The sequence below is a fragment of the Trichosurus vulpecula genome, chromosome 6 (genome assembly GCF_011100635.1).
Source record: "Trichosurus vulpecula isolate mTriVul1 chromosome 6, mTriVul1.pri, whole genome shotgun sequence".
Lineage (NCBI taxonomy): Eukaryota > Metazoa > Chordata > Mammalia > Diprotodontia > Phalangeridae > Trichosurus > Trichosurus vulpecula.
Genome location: NC_050578.1, coordinates 263,061,617 through 263,084,377, shown reverse-complemented (window position 1 = coordinate 263,084,377; position 22,761 = coordinate 263,061,617). Strand labels below are relative to the sequence as shown.

Here is a 22,761-nt window from a genome sequence, read left to right as displayed (position 1 = left end):
GAAGAGGCAACAAATTTAAAATGTCTAATGAGTATCATTGCTAACAATAGTGAGCATTTATTTGGACATTGTTTTTCAAAATAGTTTTTCTTTCATTTCTCTTTCCCCAAAATTCTATCATGTAGGTATTTATTATTACTATTAATATTATTATTAATATTATTGTCATTATTATTAATTATGTTGTTATGATATCAGTATCACTATCATAGTTATTGTCATCATAATCATCTTTTGAAAATGTAAATTTTAGGTATGGGGTGCCCTTTATATTTGTATTTGTTTGTACTTAGTATTACAGCAAAAAGTATAATTGAGAGACCTTAAATTATTTACCCAGGCTCCAGAGTTCTTTAGTGGCTGAAGCAAGATTAAGACTCATTTCTTCCTGGATCCAAAAGCAACACTCAATCCACTGCAACTCCACAGTGTATGCTTGTTCTAGATGACAGATTTTCTATTGATTCAAAAAACAAACAACCAAATAAAAAGGGTTGCTCTGATGTGGACATGAAATATGTGAAACAGACTTTGAGATGGTGGAAACAAAACTGACATGTGAAAGAAGGACATAACATTCAGAAACAAGGAGCAGTCAGTAGAAAAATATCATTCCAGAATAGAATAGAACATAAGCAAAGACTGAGTGGTTCATCAGGAAAGAGCTTATAATAATAATATTTGAGAGAAATAATTATATTTCTATTATGTCCAAATTACTCTTTTTACCAAATATTTCTTCTACTACTCAGAAACAACATTCTTTAGAAAACAAACTGAAAGCAGATATAGAGAATAACATCAAATGTGTATTTTAATGCTTATTTTTATTTCACAAGATTTTCCCCTCATGTTACTCCCTGTCTCCTAATTTCAATTCACATATCAAACATTATTTAATTCTCAGTGTCTGTCAGAAAATCTTAAAGTAAGAGAATTTTTAGATGGAAGCAGTCTTATAGCAGAAAACCTAGAATATTAGCATTTGGAAGGACCAATAGACATATAACATAAAATGATAGAGCAGAAAGCTAGAAAGACAAAATTAAAAGATTAAGGAATTTGGAGCACATGACATAAAATATCAGGTTTAGAATGGACATTAGTAAACACAATGTAAAACAAAGGATGTCAAAGCTAAAAATAACACAGTATACTTTGACAGTGTTTGAAGGGATATTAAAGCATAGAATTCATGGTACTCAGAGATCATAACCTGCCATGTTTATTTTTACAGAAAAAAAAAAGAAAATAAAAAGGAAATTGTAAGCCAAGGAAGATAATGTAACTGTGCTGTCCCAGAATCAACATTACTATAGATGGACTACAAAGGAAATAATGGTAGGAACAAATCTTACTAACATAGTGGAATTCATTCTCCTTGGATTTTCTGACCTTCCTAATTTTGAAGGTTTTTTGTTTGGCATTTTCTTAATGATCTACATGAGTATCCTGATAGGAAATGGTCTCATCATTTTAGTAACCAAAGTTTCTCGATCTCTCCATACTCCCATGTATTTTTTCCTTGGGAACTTTTCTTTCTTGGAAATCTGTTACACATCAGTCACTCTCCCAACTATGTTGACAAATCTTTGGACCCATGACAGAAGTATTTCTTTTTTGGCCTGTGCTATACAACTTTGTTTCCTCCTTATTCTTGGAGGGGCTGAGTGCTTACTTCTGGCTGTGATGGCTTATGACCGTTATGTTGCTATCTGTAAACCGCTCTACTACCCTTTCATCATGAATCATCAGGTTTGTGTCCAGCTTGTCATTGGTTCCTGGACCACTGGAATCCCAGTAATGATTGGGCAGACATATCAGGTTTTCTCTCTGCCTTTCTGTGATTCTAGTAAACTTAATCATGTTTTCTGTGACATCCCTCCATTACTAAAGTTAGCTTGTTCAGATACCTCTGTGATAGAGCTTTCTGTCTATGTTGTTGCAGCATTGTTTGTCATGATACCTTTTATATTGATAATCAGGTCTTATGTTAAAATCATTACTACCATCTGGAAGCTGCCATCAAATATGGGAAAATATAAAGCATTCTCAACTTGCTCTTCTCACATTATAGTTGTCATTTTCTTCTTTGGATCTGCAACCATTACATATTCAAGACCCAAGTCAGACAGCTCAGGAGAAACTGACAAAATACTCTCTCTTTTCTACACCATTGTAACACCAATGTTTAATCCCATTATATACAGCCTGAGGAATAAAGATGTCATTGATTCACTGAAACACTTATTACAAGTAAAATGGTAAAGGAATTCTGTATGTTAAATAACACTTTGTCATCGTGTGCTCCCTTCTACTACATGAGTTTATTTTTTTTTCATTTTATGAAAATAATCACATATGGATGATTATCTATGTCTCATGTGAAAGGATAACTAGCTGGCTCTGTGGACAGAGCTGACCCTCTTCCCCAAAAGAATTCATAGAAGAGCTTAGAAAAGACTTTAAAAATCAAATGAGAGATATTGAGGAAAAAAAAACACAATCCAAGAAAAACAAGAGGATTATGAAAAGAAAGTCAACGAAATAGAAAAGAAGACTCAGAATCTTAAGGAAAAAAATGACTACACCAACATCAAAATTGGGCAAGGGGAAGTCAGTGAAGTTATGAGATCAAGAAATAATAAAACACAACCTAAAGAATAAAAAAATAGAACATAATGTGAAACATTTCATAAGGAAAACTGATCTGGAGAAGAGATCAAGAAGAGAAAATATAAGATTAATCAGACTGCCTAAAAGCTATGATTAAAAAAAAAATTCATAGAATAATACAGGAAATAATCAAAGATAATTGTTCTGAAGCATTAGAACAAGATGAGAAAGTAGAAAGAGAAAAAACTTCCACTGATCACCACCTGAAGAGATCCTATGTGGAAAACCCATGGGAATATTACAGTAAAATTCCTGAAGCCCTCAGCTCCAGGATAAAATATTACAAGCAACAGGAAAAAAATACCTCTGACAATACCACAATTAGAAGCACATAAGATCTAGCAGTCATGATACTAAAATACTGCTGGTCTTGGAACAGTATATTTCACAAGGAAAAGAATTGCCTTCTGGTAGAAAATATCATATCCAGCAGAGCAAAACATAATTCTGAATGAAAAAAAATGGATACTTAATGAATTGTCAGACTTTCAGGATGTTAAAAAAACAACAACTGAATTTAATAGAAGATTTGACATACAAGAGCCAAGAGAAACATAAGCTACATACCAAACACTAATTACAAGGGACTCAGGAAGGATAGACTGTTTACCTTTTACATAAGTAAACTCTAAAGCAGATGTCCAAGATTGTTAATAGTAACTGAGTTGTTCATAAGAAATAATGGGGTAAACCTGAGCATGATATGACTTCAAAAAGTAAAACTGTCAGGAACAGCTAAAAAGAGTATCTTACACAAATGTGGTGCCAGAGGAAGAACTGATACAGAGGAATTAGACAGGTGAGGAGGGCTGTTAGTTCTGGAAACCTAATTATGTTGGGAATGGGTTCAAGAGGGAAGAATACATACACAACTAGAATAGTATAAAAGTCTCCTAAGTTTAGAAAAAAATAAAATGCTAAGGGGATAGGGAGGGGGGAGAGGATAAGGGAGGGATCTTTAAAGGGGAGGTTGCGGGCATAGGTCAAAGAAGCATACAAAAGGGTGCTGAGATTTGTGGAATGGGAAGACAAGGGAGGAATCATTGGAAAGGAGTTACACTAAATAATAGAAGGGTAAAGTAATGTGCAAAATTAAAGTAGAGGAGTCAGGAGGAATAGGAAATAAGAGATATGCACAATCATAAAACTAAAGACTAGGAGTAGAATATGTTATGGAAAGTATATGTTTATATATGTATGTATGTATCCATTTGTATATATGTATATCTATCTATCTATCTATCTATTTATCTATCTCCATACTTAATTGTAGCAGGGAGGAGGGGAGAGGAAGAGAAAAAAGGTTGAAAAGTGTACAGCAGAGAACAAAAGAAAACCTACAAGGAAGCAAAAAAAAAAAAAAAAAAAGATGGTCAGCTCTTAATACAATGTGTAATATTTACACATTCTTGAAATGAAATTTTTTTGCTATATATTTTGAATCCTCTTTTATGTTTGCTATTTACCTGATATATATTTTTTTCTTTTTTCTTTTATATTTAATTTTAATATTTGTTTCATTTTTATATTTACATTGTGTATTTAAGTTTAAATTTTTTTAATGATTTTAAAAATTTAAATCTAAATTAAATCTAAATTTATATCTTAAAAAGAAGATTTTTAAAATCTAAATTAAAAAAAATTAAAAATGAGGTGGCCCTGTCATTAAGAGGATTTGATTTCAAATCCTGCTTCTGGCACTTACTAACTATGTGAACCCAAGCAAGTCACTTAACCCTGTTTGCCTCAGATCCTCATCTATAAAGCGAGCTGCAGAAGGAAATGATAAACCACTGCTACATCTTTGACTAGAAAACCCCAAAAATGGGGTCACAGAGAGTCAGACATGACTGAAATGATTTAACAACAAAAAAAGCAGAATATCTCATGTATAAATGTATACATCTGTTATGTATGAGTATGTTCGTTTTGTTTCCCTATATTCTCATGCTGATGTGAGTTGTAAGTGCTCTCAGAAGATAATAATACATAATTCATCATTCACTATTTTGTGAGTTTTCCTTCTTGAAATAACATCCATTAACCTATTAATTCATGTAATCCTGATTCAGATAATTTTATATAATGTATTAAAATGGGTAAATTTGAGAGATTCTAAGTGTAAGATCAGACTATATCAGTCTATAAGATAAGCACTGAGGATAAAAATAGGAAAAAATAAAGATACCACCAAAGACTGCCATCAAAAACCCAACAATCTAAAGGGAGAAGACAGTACCCACAAGGAAGCTGAAAAGGAAGGAGATGAATAAGTGTACCTTATTTGGGGAATGCACAGTCTTTGTGGAATTAAAGCCAAACAGAGCAGCTGATGGAAAGTGAAGACAACGGGAAAAGTTCCAAGCCTTTTCAAAAGGAAAGCTTTGGGAAGTTTATTGTTCTCTTTTCCAGTCCCTCAGTTAGTGGTAACTGAGGTAAGGGACTAGAGTTCTTCCTTTATATTAACAGAATTAAACTAAAAGTTTGAGTACTTGCCTTTAATTTTCAAAAATACTTTTCGAAGAATTCTATTATAATGTAGATAATATAGTAAGTACAGTACAGTATATATAGTATAATATAGCATAGTAGTATAGAAAAGGAGATTAAAAAACATTCAGACAGAAAATATCTGTGATAAGGAAGGGCAATATTCTAAATCTGTCCTCTTTTATATGTCTAATGGTAAATAGGAAAGAAGTTTGTTCAGTCATCTGTTTTCTGGAATTAAGATTGATTACTATATTCAACCTAGGATGCTATGCCTTGTATTATTGCTTTCATTTAAGTGGTAAGTGTGTATTTTGTTATTTCTTATTTTAATTTAAAAGCTTTTTTTTTCATTCTGTTTATACTCTCCTTGGGCCATGTGTCCTGAAGATGCAGTAGTGGATCTTCTATGTCAAATGACATAGACAATTAAATGCTATTTTTTAAATATTTCTAAATTGTTTCAGGAATTCTTAGAATATTTCACAACTGCTCCATCACTATATTAGTATACCCTTTTAAAAATAGTCTGCAAAGAGGGGAGAGGGAGAGCAAATGAATTTGCCTATGAGGTAGTTTATCATTATTAGTAAAATATTAATTCATGCATGTCAGAAACAAAAAAAATGAGGTTGATTAATGTCATTTGCATATTCATGCCAAAAAAATAGGTATGGTGGGAAAAAACACAGTATTTGGAATTAGAGAACTGTTTGAATCTGAATTGCATCAATGGGGTACCTGACTTGGAGTCAGGAAGACCTAAGTTCAAATTCTGCCTCGGACACTTACTAGCTGTATCTTTGTAAAACATCACCTCATCTTTTAGGCCTCAGTTGACTTATCTGCAAAATGAAAAGCTTGGCCCAAACCATTTTAGCTCTGAATCTTATGATGAAACTGGTATAATGGGGAGACAATGTCCTGTAGTTGAAAGACCACTGGACTTAAATCTGAGGATCTAGATATAACTGTCTATGTAATTTTGAGGAAGTCACTTCATCTTCATAAGTCAGTCATCTGTAAAATGAGAGGCTCCAATCTCTAAGATTTCTTCTCATTGTCACCGTTTGTACTTCCATAACTTTTTCTCTGAAACATTCCATTTAGTCTTGACAGACACAGAGAATTCTGTAGCTGCTATCTCTGAGCTTACATTGCATGATGGGAAATAAGACAAGTACACAAGCAAGTATAATGTAAGGTAGGATGTGGATGAGAAAGATAGTAACAGCCATCGCCATCACAACCACCACCACCACCACCAAAATTAGCGTGGTGATTTAGGGCTATCAAAACCTCCTCCTTTGATCTAATTTTGATCTTTCAAACAGATGTTTATGGTTATTAGAATACGTATTATCTCCATTTAACAGATGAGGAAACTGAGGTCCAAAGATTTACATGACTTGCCCAGCTTTCCACAGCTAATGTGTCAGAGATCCTCCAGGATATGAAACCCAATTTGCATCAACCAATCATAATGTTCATATTCTTCACTCTCCTAGTTATGTTCATCAATTAGCCTCCATATTTCCAGTGTCCTTTTAAAAATATGGCTGTCAGAAATGTTAAAACATAGCAGATCAAACATGATGAGTGTAATGCACAAAGACTGTTTACTTGATAGTCCCATGTTATATGCCCCCTCAAAAAAATCCTGTGTGTAAAATCCTAGGTTTTAAGACACAAAGATGAGAGGATATTTACATTCTTAAAGATCCTTCACTTGTTCCATTCATTCCAGTTTATGATCATTCTGTATCTCTCCTCCCTTGTGTAGCTGAAGTCTTTGAGAAATCCCTCTACAACTAGTGCCACCAGTGTCCTTCTTCTCACTCTCTTCTTAACTTTGCCATATGGCTTTCAATTTTGTCATTCCAAAATAATTATTTTCCCCCACATTATCAATAGGTTTTTAATTGCAAAATACAATGTCCTTTTCTTTATCAAAACCCTTTTTCCCCCAAGTTGCAGCCTTTGGCTTGTTGATCACCCTCTTCTCCTTGATACTTATTTCTCTCTGAGTTTTACTTATTTACTTCTATTTATCCTCCCAGATTTTCATCCAGGTCATGCACATAGCCATGGGGTGTTGCAAAGCCTTTGTCTTCTGTCATATTTTTATCTTCTATATTAACCCTCATAGAGGTTACATAAGTTTACCAGGATTCAATTATAGACTTTAGGGTTGTGATTTTTAAATATACACATCCAGTACTAACTTCTCTCCTGGCATCTAGTGTCATATTGCTATCCGCCCACTGGACATCTCAAACTTAGTGTTTCATAGACATAATAAACTCAATACATCTAAAACTGAACTGATTATCTTTTTCCCAAGCCTTTGTTTATTCCTTTATAATTTTCTTATTATTGACATGGTCACCACTATCCTCCCAGTCACTCAGCTCTCAACCTAAGTTTCATCCTCAACTTTTTACTCTCTTCCCATATTGAACTATTCCCAAATGATTTCAATTCTACCTTTGTAACATTTATTCTACATATCCTCCCTTATTTTTCTTCTGACACAGTCACCATGACTCAACTATTTCAGTAATCTTCTGGCTCTTCTGCCTACATCATTATCTCTCCCTACTCTAGACCATTTTCCACTAGACTATCAAATTAATCTCCTTAAAGGGCAAACCTGACTCTCTCTCTCTGTCTCTCTCTCACTCACACACACACACATACACAAATACACACAAATGCATGCACACATGCACATACACACACAGACACAAACATACCATTAAATCAACTTCAATGTTTCCCTAGTACCTAATGAGGAAAATACAAACAATCCATTTGACTTTTACAGCTAATCATAACTTGTAGGCAATATGGAGTCAGCCAGTAGACAAGGAGTAACTGAAGTAAGGGAGAGAAAGTAATAGAGGGACCAAGCTGTTGGAGAATATGGAATGGAATTGCATCACTTGAGCAAGTAGAAAGGTTTGCAAGATAGGCCATCTCATTGTGTGAGACAGGGGTGAAAGTTGAGATGTTTTCACAAAGCATCTGTGACATATAAGTTGAGGAGGATAAAAGAAATGGAAGATCTTGGTGAAGGGTCTTAATTTTTTTTCCAGACATATATAAGGCAAAGTTCTCAGCTGAGGGTCTATGGCAGGCGGCGGGGGGGTGGGGGGGGTGGGGGGTTATGCAAGATTTAGAGAGGGATGAAAATATTTGCAAAAAGCAAATCTGATGAGTGGGGAAGTGAGTTAATTAGGAGGTTTGATAGGGTTGTCTTTGTTGTTCACAAGAACAAATATCAAAATCTGAAATAGTTTTAGTGGGGAGAGAGCCAGAAAGAAGATGGAACTCCCACAAATCATCCCACAAATCATTATGAAGGTATAATACATAGAGTTCAGAAATGGGTGCAGGGATATTTTCCCTGTTTGGCTTCAAGTAGGCAGTAGGTAATCTCTAAGAGAGAGGAAGTTTTTGATGTATATCAGCAGGTAGGTGAATTTAATTTGGGGAACCAACATTCAAGCTTTCAGTGGACCCAAGACCAGATTTTAGGGGACCCAAAACAACCATTGGATGGAACTTCAACATTCCTTCCCACCCTTCAGTTTTCCTGGCCAGTCTGAGATCAACCTGATCTCATTCAGCTTTTTAGGTTAAACATTTTCTAGCCACATTAAACTTAGTTCAAACAATAAATTTACAATGGACTCAGCATAGCTTAATGATTTTTTCTAGCTTCATTTACATTAAGAGCAAAGGTAGCAGATTGTAGGAATAATCAAAGATTGGAGGTTGGTAGGACAAGATTTGCAATAAATTAAGGGAACAAGGAATTCAAGTGAAGAGGTCAATGTAGAGTCAAACTGCTCCACTAAAGGGTCACTATGGGTAAGGGGGAGAGATAATAGCCATGGCAAGAGTGCAAGCTGGGAAAATAAAATCTCAGAAAGAACTAAAGTGTTAACAGTTTGGAGATCATGGTGTATAGAAAGCATATTTTTAGGGTGGTGTGGGTTGTAAGTAAAGGGAATAGGGAAGTGAAAACTAATCATTATCAGATAAAGGAATTCCAGAGTTCGTAAACATGGAAATGCAAAATCTGTACATGATGGTAAAATAAAGGGTCTAACCATCTCTATGCAGAGCTATGGTGGAGTGAAATAGTAAATCATAGAAAATTAATTGATCTTAAATGGAAGTCTTTCATGCATTGTTCCACGGGAAAGTTATTTTAGTGCAAAAATAATTATTGTAAATGTTTTTGTTGAGGGATGGAATCAAGGTGATGGAGAAAAGCCAAGGACTCACCAAGTTCTCCCAAATTCCCTTCCAATAAATGTTGAATAGTGTCTCAAAATAAATTTTGGAGTGGCAGAATCCACAAAAGGATGGGGTAAAACAATTTTCCAGTCCAAGACAACTTAGAAGTCCTGCAGGAAAGGTCTGTCTTTCTGGGGTGAATGTAGAGCACAGTCCAATGTAGGCTGTACCAGCTCAGACCATATCCCAGCTGTGGGGAGCCAGCTATATCCTATTTAAGACTCTTAGACCTCTGCAAGGCAGAGTCCCTTGAGAATGGGTCTATACACGGCAAGGCCAGTTGTAGGATAAGAAGACTCGGCAAAGAAAACCTGCCTTTGTAGTTGATTATCTATATGGGAGATGACAGAAATGTTTCAGTCTGGTTATCTATGTAGGAGAGAACATAAATGTTTCAATTTGGCTACCCTTGAGGAAAAATAGTGTCTTGCTCCCAGGAACAAGGAGATAAAAAACTTAACCAATGCTTTGTACTCTTCTTTGAAGTCAGGATGACTCAGGAATTAACCTGTATAAAATACTGTCAGTAACTCCATCAAAATTAGTCTATAGCCTGACTATATGACTCACCTAGCCCCATGTCTTTGTATTTTTGTGTCAATTACTTCATCATATATTCACCCCACTGTGGGTATGCCCAACAAACCAGCAACAGGCCTTGATGGAAGAAGGGGGATGACTGAATGCATGGCTCCAACAGTAGATTCTGGGGTTATTAGCCCATCGATGGTAAGGGAATCTGACAACTGGTCAGAAGGAGATTACAGGGGTCCTTTTGCTGGCAGTGGGGGCAGGACTCTGTTGTATTATCCATATGTGAATCTGAGTTGCAGTCCTGGGCTTCAGTTCCAGGACAAGAACATCAAAACTTGAGGCCTCAGGGGAGCAGGGACAGTAGTCACAGTTCCAGGGCAGAAAAGTGTGCTCACAGATCAGAGTACAGTCCCAGAGAATAGCAAACACACCACTCTTTAGATCATACCACCTTGGAAAAACTATATATTATGCTACATTACAAATATCAATAATAAGCCTTGAAAGCAGCTGAGCAAACAAAACAAACAAACCAAAAAAAACAATGTGAAGCTTGAGACAGTGACCTCTCCACCTTGGAAGTAGAGGCCTGCTCTAGCATATAGTTATAAGTCCATAATTAGGGTAGAAAAATGAGCAAATAATTAAAAAAAATCTTGACCAGAGAAAGTTGCTATGGAAATGGGGAAGATGAAAATACAAATTCAGAAGACAACAAAGTAAAAAATGGTACTTCCAAGAACACAACAAAGTCAAAATTGCTTCATCCAAAGACTCAAGAAAAAAAAAAAAGGTAATTGGCCCCTTGCCTTGGAAGAGATCAAACAAGATTTTAAAAATGAAATTAGAGGTAGAGGAAAATTGGGAAAAGAAATGAGAGTGATGAAAGAAAATCAAGAAAAAAAGAGTCAACAGCTTGATAAAGGAGGCACAAAAATAGTGAAGAAAATAACATCTTAAAAACGAGAATATGCCAAATTGGAAAAAAAAAATAGAAAAAGTCACTGAAGAAAAGAACTATTTAAAAAGTAAAACTGACCAAAAGGAAAATGATATATGAAAGCTCACTGAAGAAAATAATCCCTTAGATATTAGAAATGAGCAAGAGAAAATAGTGATTTCAGGAGACAAAAAAAGAAACAATAAAAGAAATTGAAAAGAATGAAAAAATTGAAGAACATGTGAAATATCTTGTTGGAAAAACAAAAGACTTGGAAAATAGTTTGAGAAGAGATAATTTCAGAATTATGGGAGTACCTGAAAACCATGATTACAAAAAGAGCCTAAATAACATCTTTCAAGAATTTATCAAGGGAAACTGCCCTGATATTCTAGAACCAAAGGGTAAAATAGAAATGGAAAGAATTCTCTGATCACCTCTTAAAAGAGATCTCAAAATGTGTCTCATAACTTCTATTTCTACTTTCTCCTGAATGCAAATAATAGCTCAAGAGTTTGGGGTAGTTGGACTTATAGGGGAAATTGTAGCTGCAAATGTGTTTTGCTGTACTGTGAATATTTGTTTCTGTTTGTTTTTTTTTTTTTTCATTTAAATTGGAGGGGAGAAGGGGGGAAGTAAATACTTCATTGAAAAGTGTCATAAAATGAAGTGGAAAATCAGTCAACCAACAAAAATTCTAGATTTTGTAATTGAGCAAAAAGTTTGGTGGAGATTTCCATAAATATTTTCTGAAGTGTAGCCCATATATATCTTGGACAGAAAGATAAACAAGTTGCTTTAAAAAAAAGCGCTTGATAAGTGCAAAGGCTTTAGACTGCAAGTACTAGATACAAGCTGTTTTGGCCCAGTGAAACAGGTTTAAATCACCAGCTGGTAGAGCTAAGGACATTGGAATATAAGAGTGAAGAAGGAAATGATGAGTCTGCCTCAAGTACAACAATTGATACTTCAGCCCTATCAGGAATTATATAAAGTAAGTTATTACTGTAGTTGTTATTTATTATTATTATTATGACACTTTGGACAGCTTATGAATCTGCTATGTGAATTTGCATCACTCAGCCTTTATCTGACACTTTCATCATTAAGGAATCTTTCCATGATATTTATCTACTGAGAATTGAAGTACATAATCATGCATACATCTACTTGGGCAATGGTCCATAGAACATGGAACTCAAAAGAATAGTAATTGCAATGATATCCCATTTGATTCACCAAAGAAAACCCAGAATATAACTGATCATCCACTCTTTTCCTTTTTTCCATCTTAAAAAAAGTAGAATTCTGCCCATAGGATCAGGAAGGGTGCTGTACTGCATTTATAATGTAATGCAATGTCAAAACAACTGTTTTTGAGACTAATTAAATGAATTAGATACACAGATCTACTATTCCCTACTTCTGAGGATGATGGCATACCATTTCCCTACTTTGGGAACAACCTCGATAATTTCTAAAATCATAGGTTTTCAGAAAATATTCTGAATGGGATAGTCATTATTACAATTGCTATTTTATATTTCATGGAGGAATTCCAATGAAATGGTTTATTCTTTTATATGTAATGTCTTATGGACTATTGCAAAGTAGATTTCATTAGCACAACTCCTTTAGCAGAAAAGATAGTAGAAAGTGTATTATGCATGACATTACATATGAACATAAAGAGAGAGAAGAGAAGGGAAGAGAAGAGAAGAGAAGAGAACAGAAGAGAACAGAAGAGAAGAGAACAGAAGAGAAGAGAAGAGAAGAGAAGAGAAGAGAAGAGAAGAGAAGAGAAGAGAAGAGAAATGGAGGGAGGTGAGGAGGAAGATAGAAGGAGATATTACTCCAGTACATATTGCTAAACATAACCCCAAACGTTTCAGGTCAGCTTTGATGAAAAATAATTGTGGTAAACAAGTTCTTCCCTGTAAACTTTGATTTCTGGAGGCCATCTTGAAATATTGAATTATCATCATCTTCATCTTCATGAATATCTAACAATCATAAAATGCTTTTTAAAAATCATGTTATTAATTATACCCCATATAATTAATAATATAATATTTAAAACTTCTTTAACAATAAACCTATGAGATAGAGAGTGTACGTACCATTGTACAAATCATGTACACAATGAAATTTATACATATAAAGTAATAAGTGCCTTTAACAGTGTTTTAGTTGGCCCTAGTAAGTGGCCAATACAAGACTAGGTCCATGGTCCCCAGACTCAAAACCCAAGAGTATTTGGCTGTGGTGTGCTACTTCATTGAGAATATATAGTGAAATAAACTTATTCATAAGTCCTGGCACATTACTAAAATCAAAATGTGGCATAAGAAAATAAATCTCCCCATAGAGCAGAAAAGGACAGGAATTATTTCTAAATAAAGATCTCAAAATTTTTTTTGATAGAGGTCTGGCTCCTGATGCAGAAGGGTAGTTCTGGAGAATCAACATGACATATTGTAATTTGAGTGGAGGTCTAATTCAAGCTCTCCTAATAGAATTTTTGTGACATTGAGAAAGTTGATTTACTGCCAATGAGTCACATATTGCTCATCTGTAAAATGGGGATATTTATACCTTTAATATTTGTGCCATGGAACGTTTGTGAGGAACAAACAACAGATAATATTTACAGGGTCTTCTCTGGTGCTATTTGTATGCCAATGTGTATTAAAATGTAATTTAATCAATGTAAGAAGCCCCTGGATGTGATTGGACCTGAACTGAGAAAGATAAGTCTGGTCTTTTTTAGTTATAGCCTCAGAATCTCTCACTTGTGGCTCATTTGTCAATAGAAGGTCTTGACTCAAGATTCTGCTTGGGCATTAAGATTCAGCCAACTCAAGAGGAGCATTAGTTTGAGTTATGATAAGGTTCTCACACACGAGTCATGTCGTTTAAACATAACTTGTAGTTTTCAGACATGAGTAAGTATCACAAGTAATCACAAGAAATATAACAAAGAAAATATGTTGTATGTGGAATGTAAAGGACAAAAATACTTGTCATTCTTGCCTCATTTGTGCCAAAGTAAAAATGTATCCATTGGAGAAAGAGAAAATATCCAAAGTCCTTCAGAATGATTCTGCATTTATGATAGAAATCTAGGCATTTTCCATTTACTTAACATGACACCTTAATGAAAGAGCTAATTAACAATTGTATTTTCTTCTATGGATACTCATTTTTTGTCAATACACTCCAAATCTGAGACATCTGATTTGCTTAAAATTCAAACACCTGGGGAAACAAAGTCATGCAAATCCTATTTGGAGCACAACAATTGACATTACACACTATAGCAAAAGATCCCTTTGTAACTTGAATTAACTAGATAAGGTCAATGTTGGTCTTTTTTTCCTTTCCTTGTGAAACTATGACCAGCATCTCATTGACAGTGAAATTTCTGGTACAAGACTGAGTGAGAGGCCACTGAGGTATGGCCTTTGGCTTTTCTTTGTCAAGAAGAGAAAAACAAAAACCCTCTCCTGAGAAATATAACAATAATTAATATTTATCTGAGAGTGCTTTAATTTTTTTCCCATAGTTTATATTCACAGTTGTTTTCAAGGAATGGAAAATTGAATCACAAAATACTGATTATAGAGTGGGACAAGTAAAATAATTTTTAATCTTGTTGGTTAGTTTAAATTCTACCCCTTTCTGTTTATCTGCTCTCTCCCATGACTTCAAATTATTTAACCAATGAATTGCTTTGGAAGACTTCCCTTAGTTAATCTCAATTTAGTAAACACTCATTAGAAATATTTTAAGAAAAGCTTACTAGACCAGTGCTGGAAGAGGCTTTAAAGAATAAGAGTAATGAAGAACACTATCAGTAGACTGAGTTATGATAACATAATGTTCTGGCTGTTCATCTCTCATTTTGCTTTTGTCTTTTTTTATTTATTTATTTAACATTTTTAGTTTTCAGCATTGATTTAGACAAGAGTTTGAATTACAAATTTTCTCCCCATTTCTATCCTCACCCCCCCCACTCCAAGATGGCATATATTCTGGTTGCCCTGTTCCCCAGTCTGCCCTCCCTTCTGTCACCCCACTTCCTCCCATCCCCTTTTCCCTTACTTTCTTGTAGGGCAAGATAGATTTCTATGCCCCATTGCCTGTATATTTTATTTCCCAGTTGCATGCAAAACCTTTTTTTTTTTTGAACATCTGTTTTTTAAAACTTTGAGTTCCAAATTTTCTCCCCTCTTCCCTCCCCACTCACCCTCCCTAAGAAGGCAAGCCATTCAACATAGGCCATATACATATCATTATGTAAAGCCCTTCCACAATACTCATGTTGTGAAAGACTAACTATATTTTGCTCCTTCGTATCCTATCATCCTTTATTTAATTTTCTCCCTTTACCCTGTCCCTTTTTGAAAGTGTTTGCTTTTGAATACCTCCTTGCCCTATCTGCCCTCCCTTCTAACATGCCCTCTTTTTATCTCCTTCCTCCTTCTTTCCTGTGGGGTAAGACACCCAATTGAGTATGTATGTTATTCCCTCCTCAGGTCAAATCCAATGAGAGCAAGATTCACTCATTCCCCCTCACCTGACCCCTCTTCCAATCCAATGAACTGCTTTTTCTTGCCACCTTTATGTGAGATAATTTACCCCATTCTATCTCTCCCTTTCTCCCTCTCTCAATATATTCTTCTGTCATCCCTTAATTTTATTTTATTTTTTAGATATCATCCCTTCATATTCAACTAACGCTATGCCCTCTGTCTCTCTATATATGTATATTCCCTTCAGCTACCCTAATATTGAGAAAGGTATCATGAATTACACACATCATCTTTCCATGTAGGAATGTAAAGTAGTAAGTCCCTTATGATTTCTCTTTCTTGTTTACCTTTTCATGCTTCTGTTGATTCTTGTGTTTGAAAGTCAAATTTTCTGTTCAGCTCTGGTCTTTTCACTGAGAAAGCTTGAAAGTCCTCTATTTTATTGAAAATCCATATTTTGCTTTGGAGCATGATACTCAGTTTTGCTGAGTAGGTGATTCTTGGTTTTAATCCTAGCTCCATTGACCTCCGGAATATTGTATTCCAAGCCCTTTGATCCCTTAATGTAGAAGCTGCTAGATCTTGTATTATCCTGATTGTGTTTCCACAATACTCAAATTGTTTCTTTCTGGCTGCTTGCAGTATTTTCTCCTTGCTCTGGGAGCTCTGGAATTTGGCAACAATATTCCTAGGAGTTTTCTTTTTGGGATCTTTTTCAAGAGGAGACTGGAGGATTCTTTCAATTTTTATTTTACCCTCTGGTTCTAGAATATCAGGGCAGTTTTCCTTGACTCAGATCCAAGCTGGCTCTGCACTCCTGCTCAGATCTGCCACTTAATTCCTCCTACCAGGTGAACCTGGAGCTGGAAGCAAATGTAGCTGTAGTTCTGTAGCTACATCTTCTTTGACGCCCCTGGGCCGGTGGCCAAACCTTGAACTCCTTTCACTCTGTCCACTTCAGTTTTTCCAACTAACCTTCTCTGTTGTCCTTGGTGTTTGTGGATTGAGAAGTGTGGCAACTGTCACAGCTCAGTGATTCATGGTGTAATGGCCTGGTCCACCTGGCTCCCTGTCTCATTGGTCTGGGTGCAGCTCCACTCCCAGCTCCTTGCCATAGACCTTACCCCTCAACCATCCAGGCAGTCTTGGGCTGGAGCCCTTATTCCCTTTGCTATCGGATGGGTTGTGCAGTTCTAGAATTTGTTCAGAGCCATTTTTCTAGGTGTTTGGAAGGACCTGGGCAGGGGTAGCTTATGCAAGTCCCTGTTATCTAGCTGCCATCTTTGCTCTGGAAAATGATCTTTTAAGGAAGGGCAGAAAACTGTTAACTAATAGAGAAGAGATAACATAGATAATTAAGGAGATCATAAGATAAGAGTTAGTTAACTTGAATGTGTTGATATCACCAGGTCCATTTCTCTATTAACCTAGGATACTAAGACTAGAGATTTATACAATGGTTAGGTTACTTTAAGCAATATTTGGAAGATTTTGAAGGCTACCATGTATATCACAGGATCAGATTAAGCACAACTGCCCTTCATCTTTTTAAAACAAAGGAAAGAGATTTGAATGTAAGAATTATGACCAAATGAGCATAAATTTGTTACTCAACAGAATTCTTAAAGTTATTTAGTTGCCATAATATTTGACACTATCAACCACTGTCTCTTAAAAGAGATTTAATCTGTTTTCTTTGGGATTGTAAGATTGTTGACATAAGTGAATCAGAAACCCACTTGACAACATAATTTCTCCACACATTTAAAAAGTCTTACTTTTTTTTTAGCAGGTATATAATCCATTCAGTAAAACTATATAAATCCAAGAATTTCATCAAATTTGTAAGAACAATTGATTGATATTAGGGAAGATACAAATTTATTAGCCAATGGGACAGAAAATTAACAACATGGCTTAAGGTGAAGCTAATGATGCATCTCTTCCATTTGGATCTCAGATATCTTCATTCAATCATGAAAACCATTAAAATGAATATCTAAACACAGTCATATTAGAATCAGACCCACAATCCATGATATTAGAAGGTATTACATAAGCATTTGGGAAAATTATAATGCACAATCATTCTTATTGTTACCAATAAAATGTTATTTTAAGAATAAAACTTTGTTGAGAGAAAAAATGATTTTTACCATTAACAAATTATCATCCACTAATTTTTCATTCATTTTAAACTTCTAATTTTGGGGAAAAGTTTACAATGTATATAGTAATTAGTATACTAGAACATGTATATGACATCAATGAAATATGCATTGCATAGCATCAGCTGATTGTGTTCATGATAAAAATTTTGAAGATCTCTTTTAGAGACAGTGGACAGTGAAAGACTTCAGATTTTAGCAGCACAAAACATCTTCGAAATATTTGCATCAGCCCCCTCATTATACATGGATAAAAATATAGATCAAAAATAAAATTTACATTGGATTTGAAAAGATAGAATTTTATTTTAGATCTTGAAGGATATAATTTGAATAGTAAATCTTTCCTATTGAGTTTGAAATTATATTCTAAATTTTATTTCACTTTCGAATAAATATTTATGGTGCATGTTCTATATACATTTGATCTCCCATCTTTATTTTACATGGAAAGGAAACAGAAGACCATGAGAGAAGTAATTTATTCACCTTATAGTCAATATTTCCATAGAACAGTTTAAAAATGATAGGAAGGAATCTGACAATTGTGGGGGAATTTATTCTTCTGGGATTTTATGACCTACCCAAACTCCAAGAGGTTCTGTTTGGAATTTCCTTAATTATGTATCTGAGTATCCTGTTAAGGAATGGTCTCATCTTCCTAATAGCCAAGATTGATCCAAGTCTTCAAACACCCATGTATTTTTTTTCCTTAGAAATTTTTCCTTCCTGGAAATATGCTACACATCACTTACTCTCCCAAGAATGGTGATGAATATTTGGACCAAGAAAAGACATATTTCTTTCTTGGACTGTCCTCTACAACTTTGCTTCCTGCTTATGATAGGAGGCATTGAGTGTTTGCTTCTGGCTGTGATGGCAAGTGACCTTTATGTGGCCATTTGTAAGCCTCTCTATTATTCTCTCATCATGAATTACAAAGTCTGCATCCAATTGGTTGTTGGCCCATCAGTGCAATGACAATTGTGATAGAGCAGACATACCAGATTTTCTCTCAGCCCTTCTGTGGGTCTGATAAACTCAATCACCTTTTCTGTGATATGCCCCCATTACTGAAGCTAGTATGTGGTAACAAACTTATCAATGAGTTCTTTATCTATGATGATGCTGTGGTGTTTGCTGTGGTTCCATTTCTTTTGATCCTTGGGTCCTATATCAAAATCATCTCTACCATTCTGGAGATGCCCTCTGCCACTGGGAGATATAAAGCCTTTTCCACTTGTTCTTCTGACCTCATAGTTGTGAGATTATTCTGTGGTTCTGCTATCATTATATATTCAATACCCAAATCCAACAGTTTGTCAAGTATGGACAAAGCACTCTCTCGCTTCTACACCATTGTGACACCAGTGTTTAATCCCATGATATATGGTTTAAGGAACAAGGATGTCATTGCTGCCCTAAAGAATTCATTACCTAAGTGGCTTGTATCAGGAATCCTGTACTTAAATGTACAGATTCTTCTTTCTTCTTTTATTCATTCTTTTCAAAATTCTTACATTGTTCTCTTCCCAATTACTACAATGGTTTGTATTTGAAAACTTTATTATTCATTCCATATACACACAAATTAAAAAAAAAAAAACATACACATATTTCAAATTCTCAACCTGTTTTCAATGGTACTTATAAGACAAGAAAAGAAATAATCCACAATTAATCATTACCACAATATTTTTGGAAATGTCTTCCATCTTGAACTGAGTAAGAAAAGTAATTCAATCATCAGAATCATGCATAATAAACAAATGCTCTGTAGTCAGTGTAAACAAAATGGGAACAACTCAAAAATCCTATATTAAAGAAGTACATTGCAATTCCTTTTAATACCTATAAAATTTTACTTGGAACATAAATGATATAGGTACAAATTTGAAATACTCACACTTATATGTGTGTATGCATGTCAACATCTGTATGTCATAGAGGATAAAATGCTAGGATTAGAATGAGGAAAAATTGGATTCAATTCCTGTCTCAAGTATATACTAGTGTGTAAAACTGGGCAAGTCACTTAACCTCTTTCAGCCTCTGATTCTTATCTGTAAAATGAGGATTCTAATAGCATATACTTCAGAATGTTTTGTGAGGAAAAAATAGCTTAATGTGCAAAACATTTTGAAAACTTTAACATTCTAGGGGAGAGAGATAAGGCTTTGGAGTGAAGAAGGCCTAGTTTCAAGTCATAATTATCATGTGAAATGTTTTTTGACATGAGGCAAACCAGTTAACCTGTCAGTAATAGAGTTAACTTTCTCTTTTTTGAAATGCTTTTTTTATTTGATTTTTTTTTTAGTTTTCATCATTGATTTCACAAGATTTTGAGTTACAAATTTTCTCCCCATTTCTACCCTTCCCACCACTCCAAGACGGCATTTATTCTGATTGCCCTATTTTCAGTCAGCTCTCCCTTCTATCACCCCCTTCCATTCCTCCCATCCCTTTTCCCCTTACTTTCTTGTAGGGTAAGATAGATTTCTGTGCCCCATTACCTGTATGTCTTATTTGCCAGTTGCATGCAAAACAACCTTTTTTGTGAGCATCTGTTTTTTAAAACCTTGAGTTCCAAATTCTCTCCCCTCTTCCCTTCCCACCCACTCTCCCTAAGAAGGCAAGCAATTCAACATAGGCCACATATGTATCATTATGCAAAACACTCCCATAAATAGTCATGTTGTGAAAGACTAACTATATTTACCTCCCTCCTATCCTTTCCCCATTTATTCAGTATTCTCCCTTGATGCTGTCTGGTTTCATAAGTGTTTGCTTTTGATTACTTCCTCCTCCTATCTGCCTTCCCTTTTATTGACCCCTTTTTTATCCCCTTCCCCCTACTTTCATGTGGGGTAAGATACCCAATTGAGTATATATGCTATTCCCTCCTCAAGTCAAATCCAATGAGAGCAAGATTCACTCATTCCCCCTCACCTGCCCTCTCTTCCATTCCAATGAACTACTTTTTCTTGCCACTTTTATGTGAGATAATTTACCCCATTCTATCTCTCCTTTTCTCCCTCTCTCAATATATTCCTCTCTCATCCCTTAATTTTATTTTATTTCTTTAGATATCATCTCTTAATATTCAACTTATCCTGTGCCCTCTGTCTATGGATGTGCATATTCCTTTCAACTACCCTAATATTGAGAAAGGTCTCATGAATTACACACATCATCTTTTCATGTAAGAATGTAAGCAAAACAGGTCAACTTTAGTAAGTCCCTTATGATTTCTCTTTCTTGTTTACCTTTCCATGCTTCTGTTGATTCTTGTGTTTGAAAGTCAAATTTTCTGTTCAGCTCTGGTCTTTTCACTGAGAAAGCTTGAAAGTTCTCTATTTTATTGAAAATCCATATTTTGCCTTGGAGCATGATACTCAGTTTTGCTGGGTAAGTGATTCTTGGTTTTAATCCTAGCTCCATTGACCTCCAGAATATTGTATTCTAAGCCCTTTGATCCCTTAATGTAGAAGCTACTAGATCTTGTATTATCCTGATTGTGTTTCCACAATACTCAAATTGTTTCTTTCTGGTTGCTTGCAGTATTTTCTCCTTGCTCTGGAAGCTCTGGAATTTGGCAACAATATTCCTAGGAGTTTTCTTTTTGGGATCTTTTTCAAGAGGTGACTGGTGGATTCTTTCAATTTCTATTTTACCCTCTGGTTCTAGAATATCAGGACAGTTCTCCTTGATAATTTCTTGAAAGATGATGTCTAGGCTCTTTTTTGATCATGGCTGTCAGGTAGTCCAATAATTTTTAAATTATCTCTCCTGGATCTATTTTCCAGGTCGGTGGTTTTTCCAATGAGATATTTCACATTGTCTTCCATTTTTTCAGTCCTTTGGTTATGTTTTATAATATCTTGATTTCTCATAAAGTCACTGGCTTCCACATGCTTCGACCTAATTTTTAAGGTAGTATTTTCTTCAGTGGTCTTTTGGACCTCCTTTTCTATTTGGCCAATTCTGCCTTTCAAGGCAATCTTCTCCTCATTGACTTTTTGGAGCTCTTTCACCATTTGGGTTAGTCTATTCTTTAAGGTATTATTTTCTTCAGCATTTTTTGGGTCTCCTTTAGCAAGTCATTGACTTGTTTTTCATGGTTTTCTCACATCACTCTCATTTCTTTTCCCAATTTTTCCTCTACTTCCTTTACTTGCTTTTCCAAATCCTTTTTGAGATCTTCCATGGCCTGAGATCAATTCATATTTTTCTTGAAGGCTTTTGATGTAGGCTCTTTGACTTTGTTGACTTCTTCTGGCAGTATATTTTGCTCTTCTTTGTCACTAAAGAAAGATTCCAAAGTCTGAGTCTGAATCTGTGTCCATTTTCACTGCCTGTTCATGGTCCCAGACAACTACTTGACCCTTGAGCTTTTTGGAAAGGTATGACTGCTTCCAGAGTAGAGATTACTTTGTCCCAAGCTTTAGGGGCCTTGTGCTGCTGTTTTCAGAGCTACAGCTACACAGCAAGCTCTGCCACAGCAGATCTCCTCCTCCCCCAAGGACTGCCAACCTGGACCATGACTCAGTTCCAAGCAGGCGCTACACTGCCACTCTGATCCTCTGCTCAATTCCTCCCACAGGATGGGCCTGAGGCTGGAAGCAACTGCAGCTGGAAGCCGCCCCAGAGCTGCAGCACCTCTGCCCTGCCTGGGGCGGTAGCCACCATGAATTCCTTTCACTCTGTTCTAGCAGTTCTACCCACTAACCTTCTCTGTCATCTTTGGTGTTTGTGGTTTGAGAAGTCTGGTTACTGCCACAGCTCGGTGATTCAGGGTGCTGTGCCTGTTCCACCTGGCTCAAGGTCTGGCTGGTTCTGGCACAGCCACACTGGACTCTGCTCTGCTCTGTTACCAGTTCTGTGTGATAGACCCTTCCCTGCGACCATCCAGGCTGTCTGGCTAGAGCCCTGCTTCCCTTTCTTCTTTTGTGGGTTCTGCACCTCTAGAATTTATTCAGAGCCATTTTTATAGGTGTTTAGAGGAACCTGGGAGGGGGAGGAATTTATGCAAGTCCCTGCTTTCCAGCCTCCATCATTGCTCTGCCCATCTAGAGTTAACTTTCAAACTTTTATTTGTGACCCTCCATTA

General features: G+C 35.6%; 1 protein-coding gene and 1 pseudogene across 1 annotated transcript; both read left to right on the top strand.

Annotated features, from left to right (window-relative positions):
• Window positions 1-1,335: 1,335 nt before the first annotated feature.
• Window positions 1,336-2,268, top strand: LOC118853954 (olfactory receptor 10AG1-like). Its single transcript, XM_036764212.1, has one exon. The coding sequence runs from the start codon at window positions 1,339-1,341 to the stop codon at window positions 2,266-2,268; it is 930 nt and encodes a 309-aa protein (XP_036620107.1). The 5' UTR covers window positions 1,336-1,338.
• Window positions 2,269-10,149: 7,881 nt separating this feature from the next.
• Window positions 10,150-19,210, top strand: LOC118855049 (annotated as a pseudogene).
• The last annotated feature ends 3,551 nt before the right edge of the window (window positions 19,211-22,761 follow it).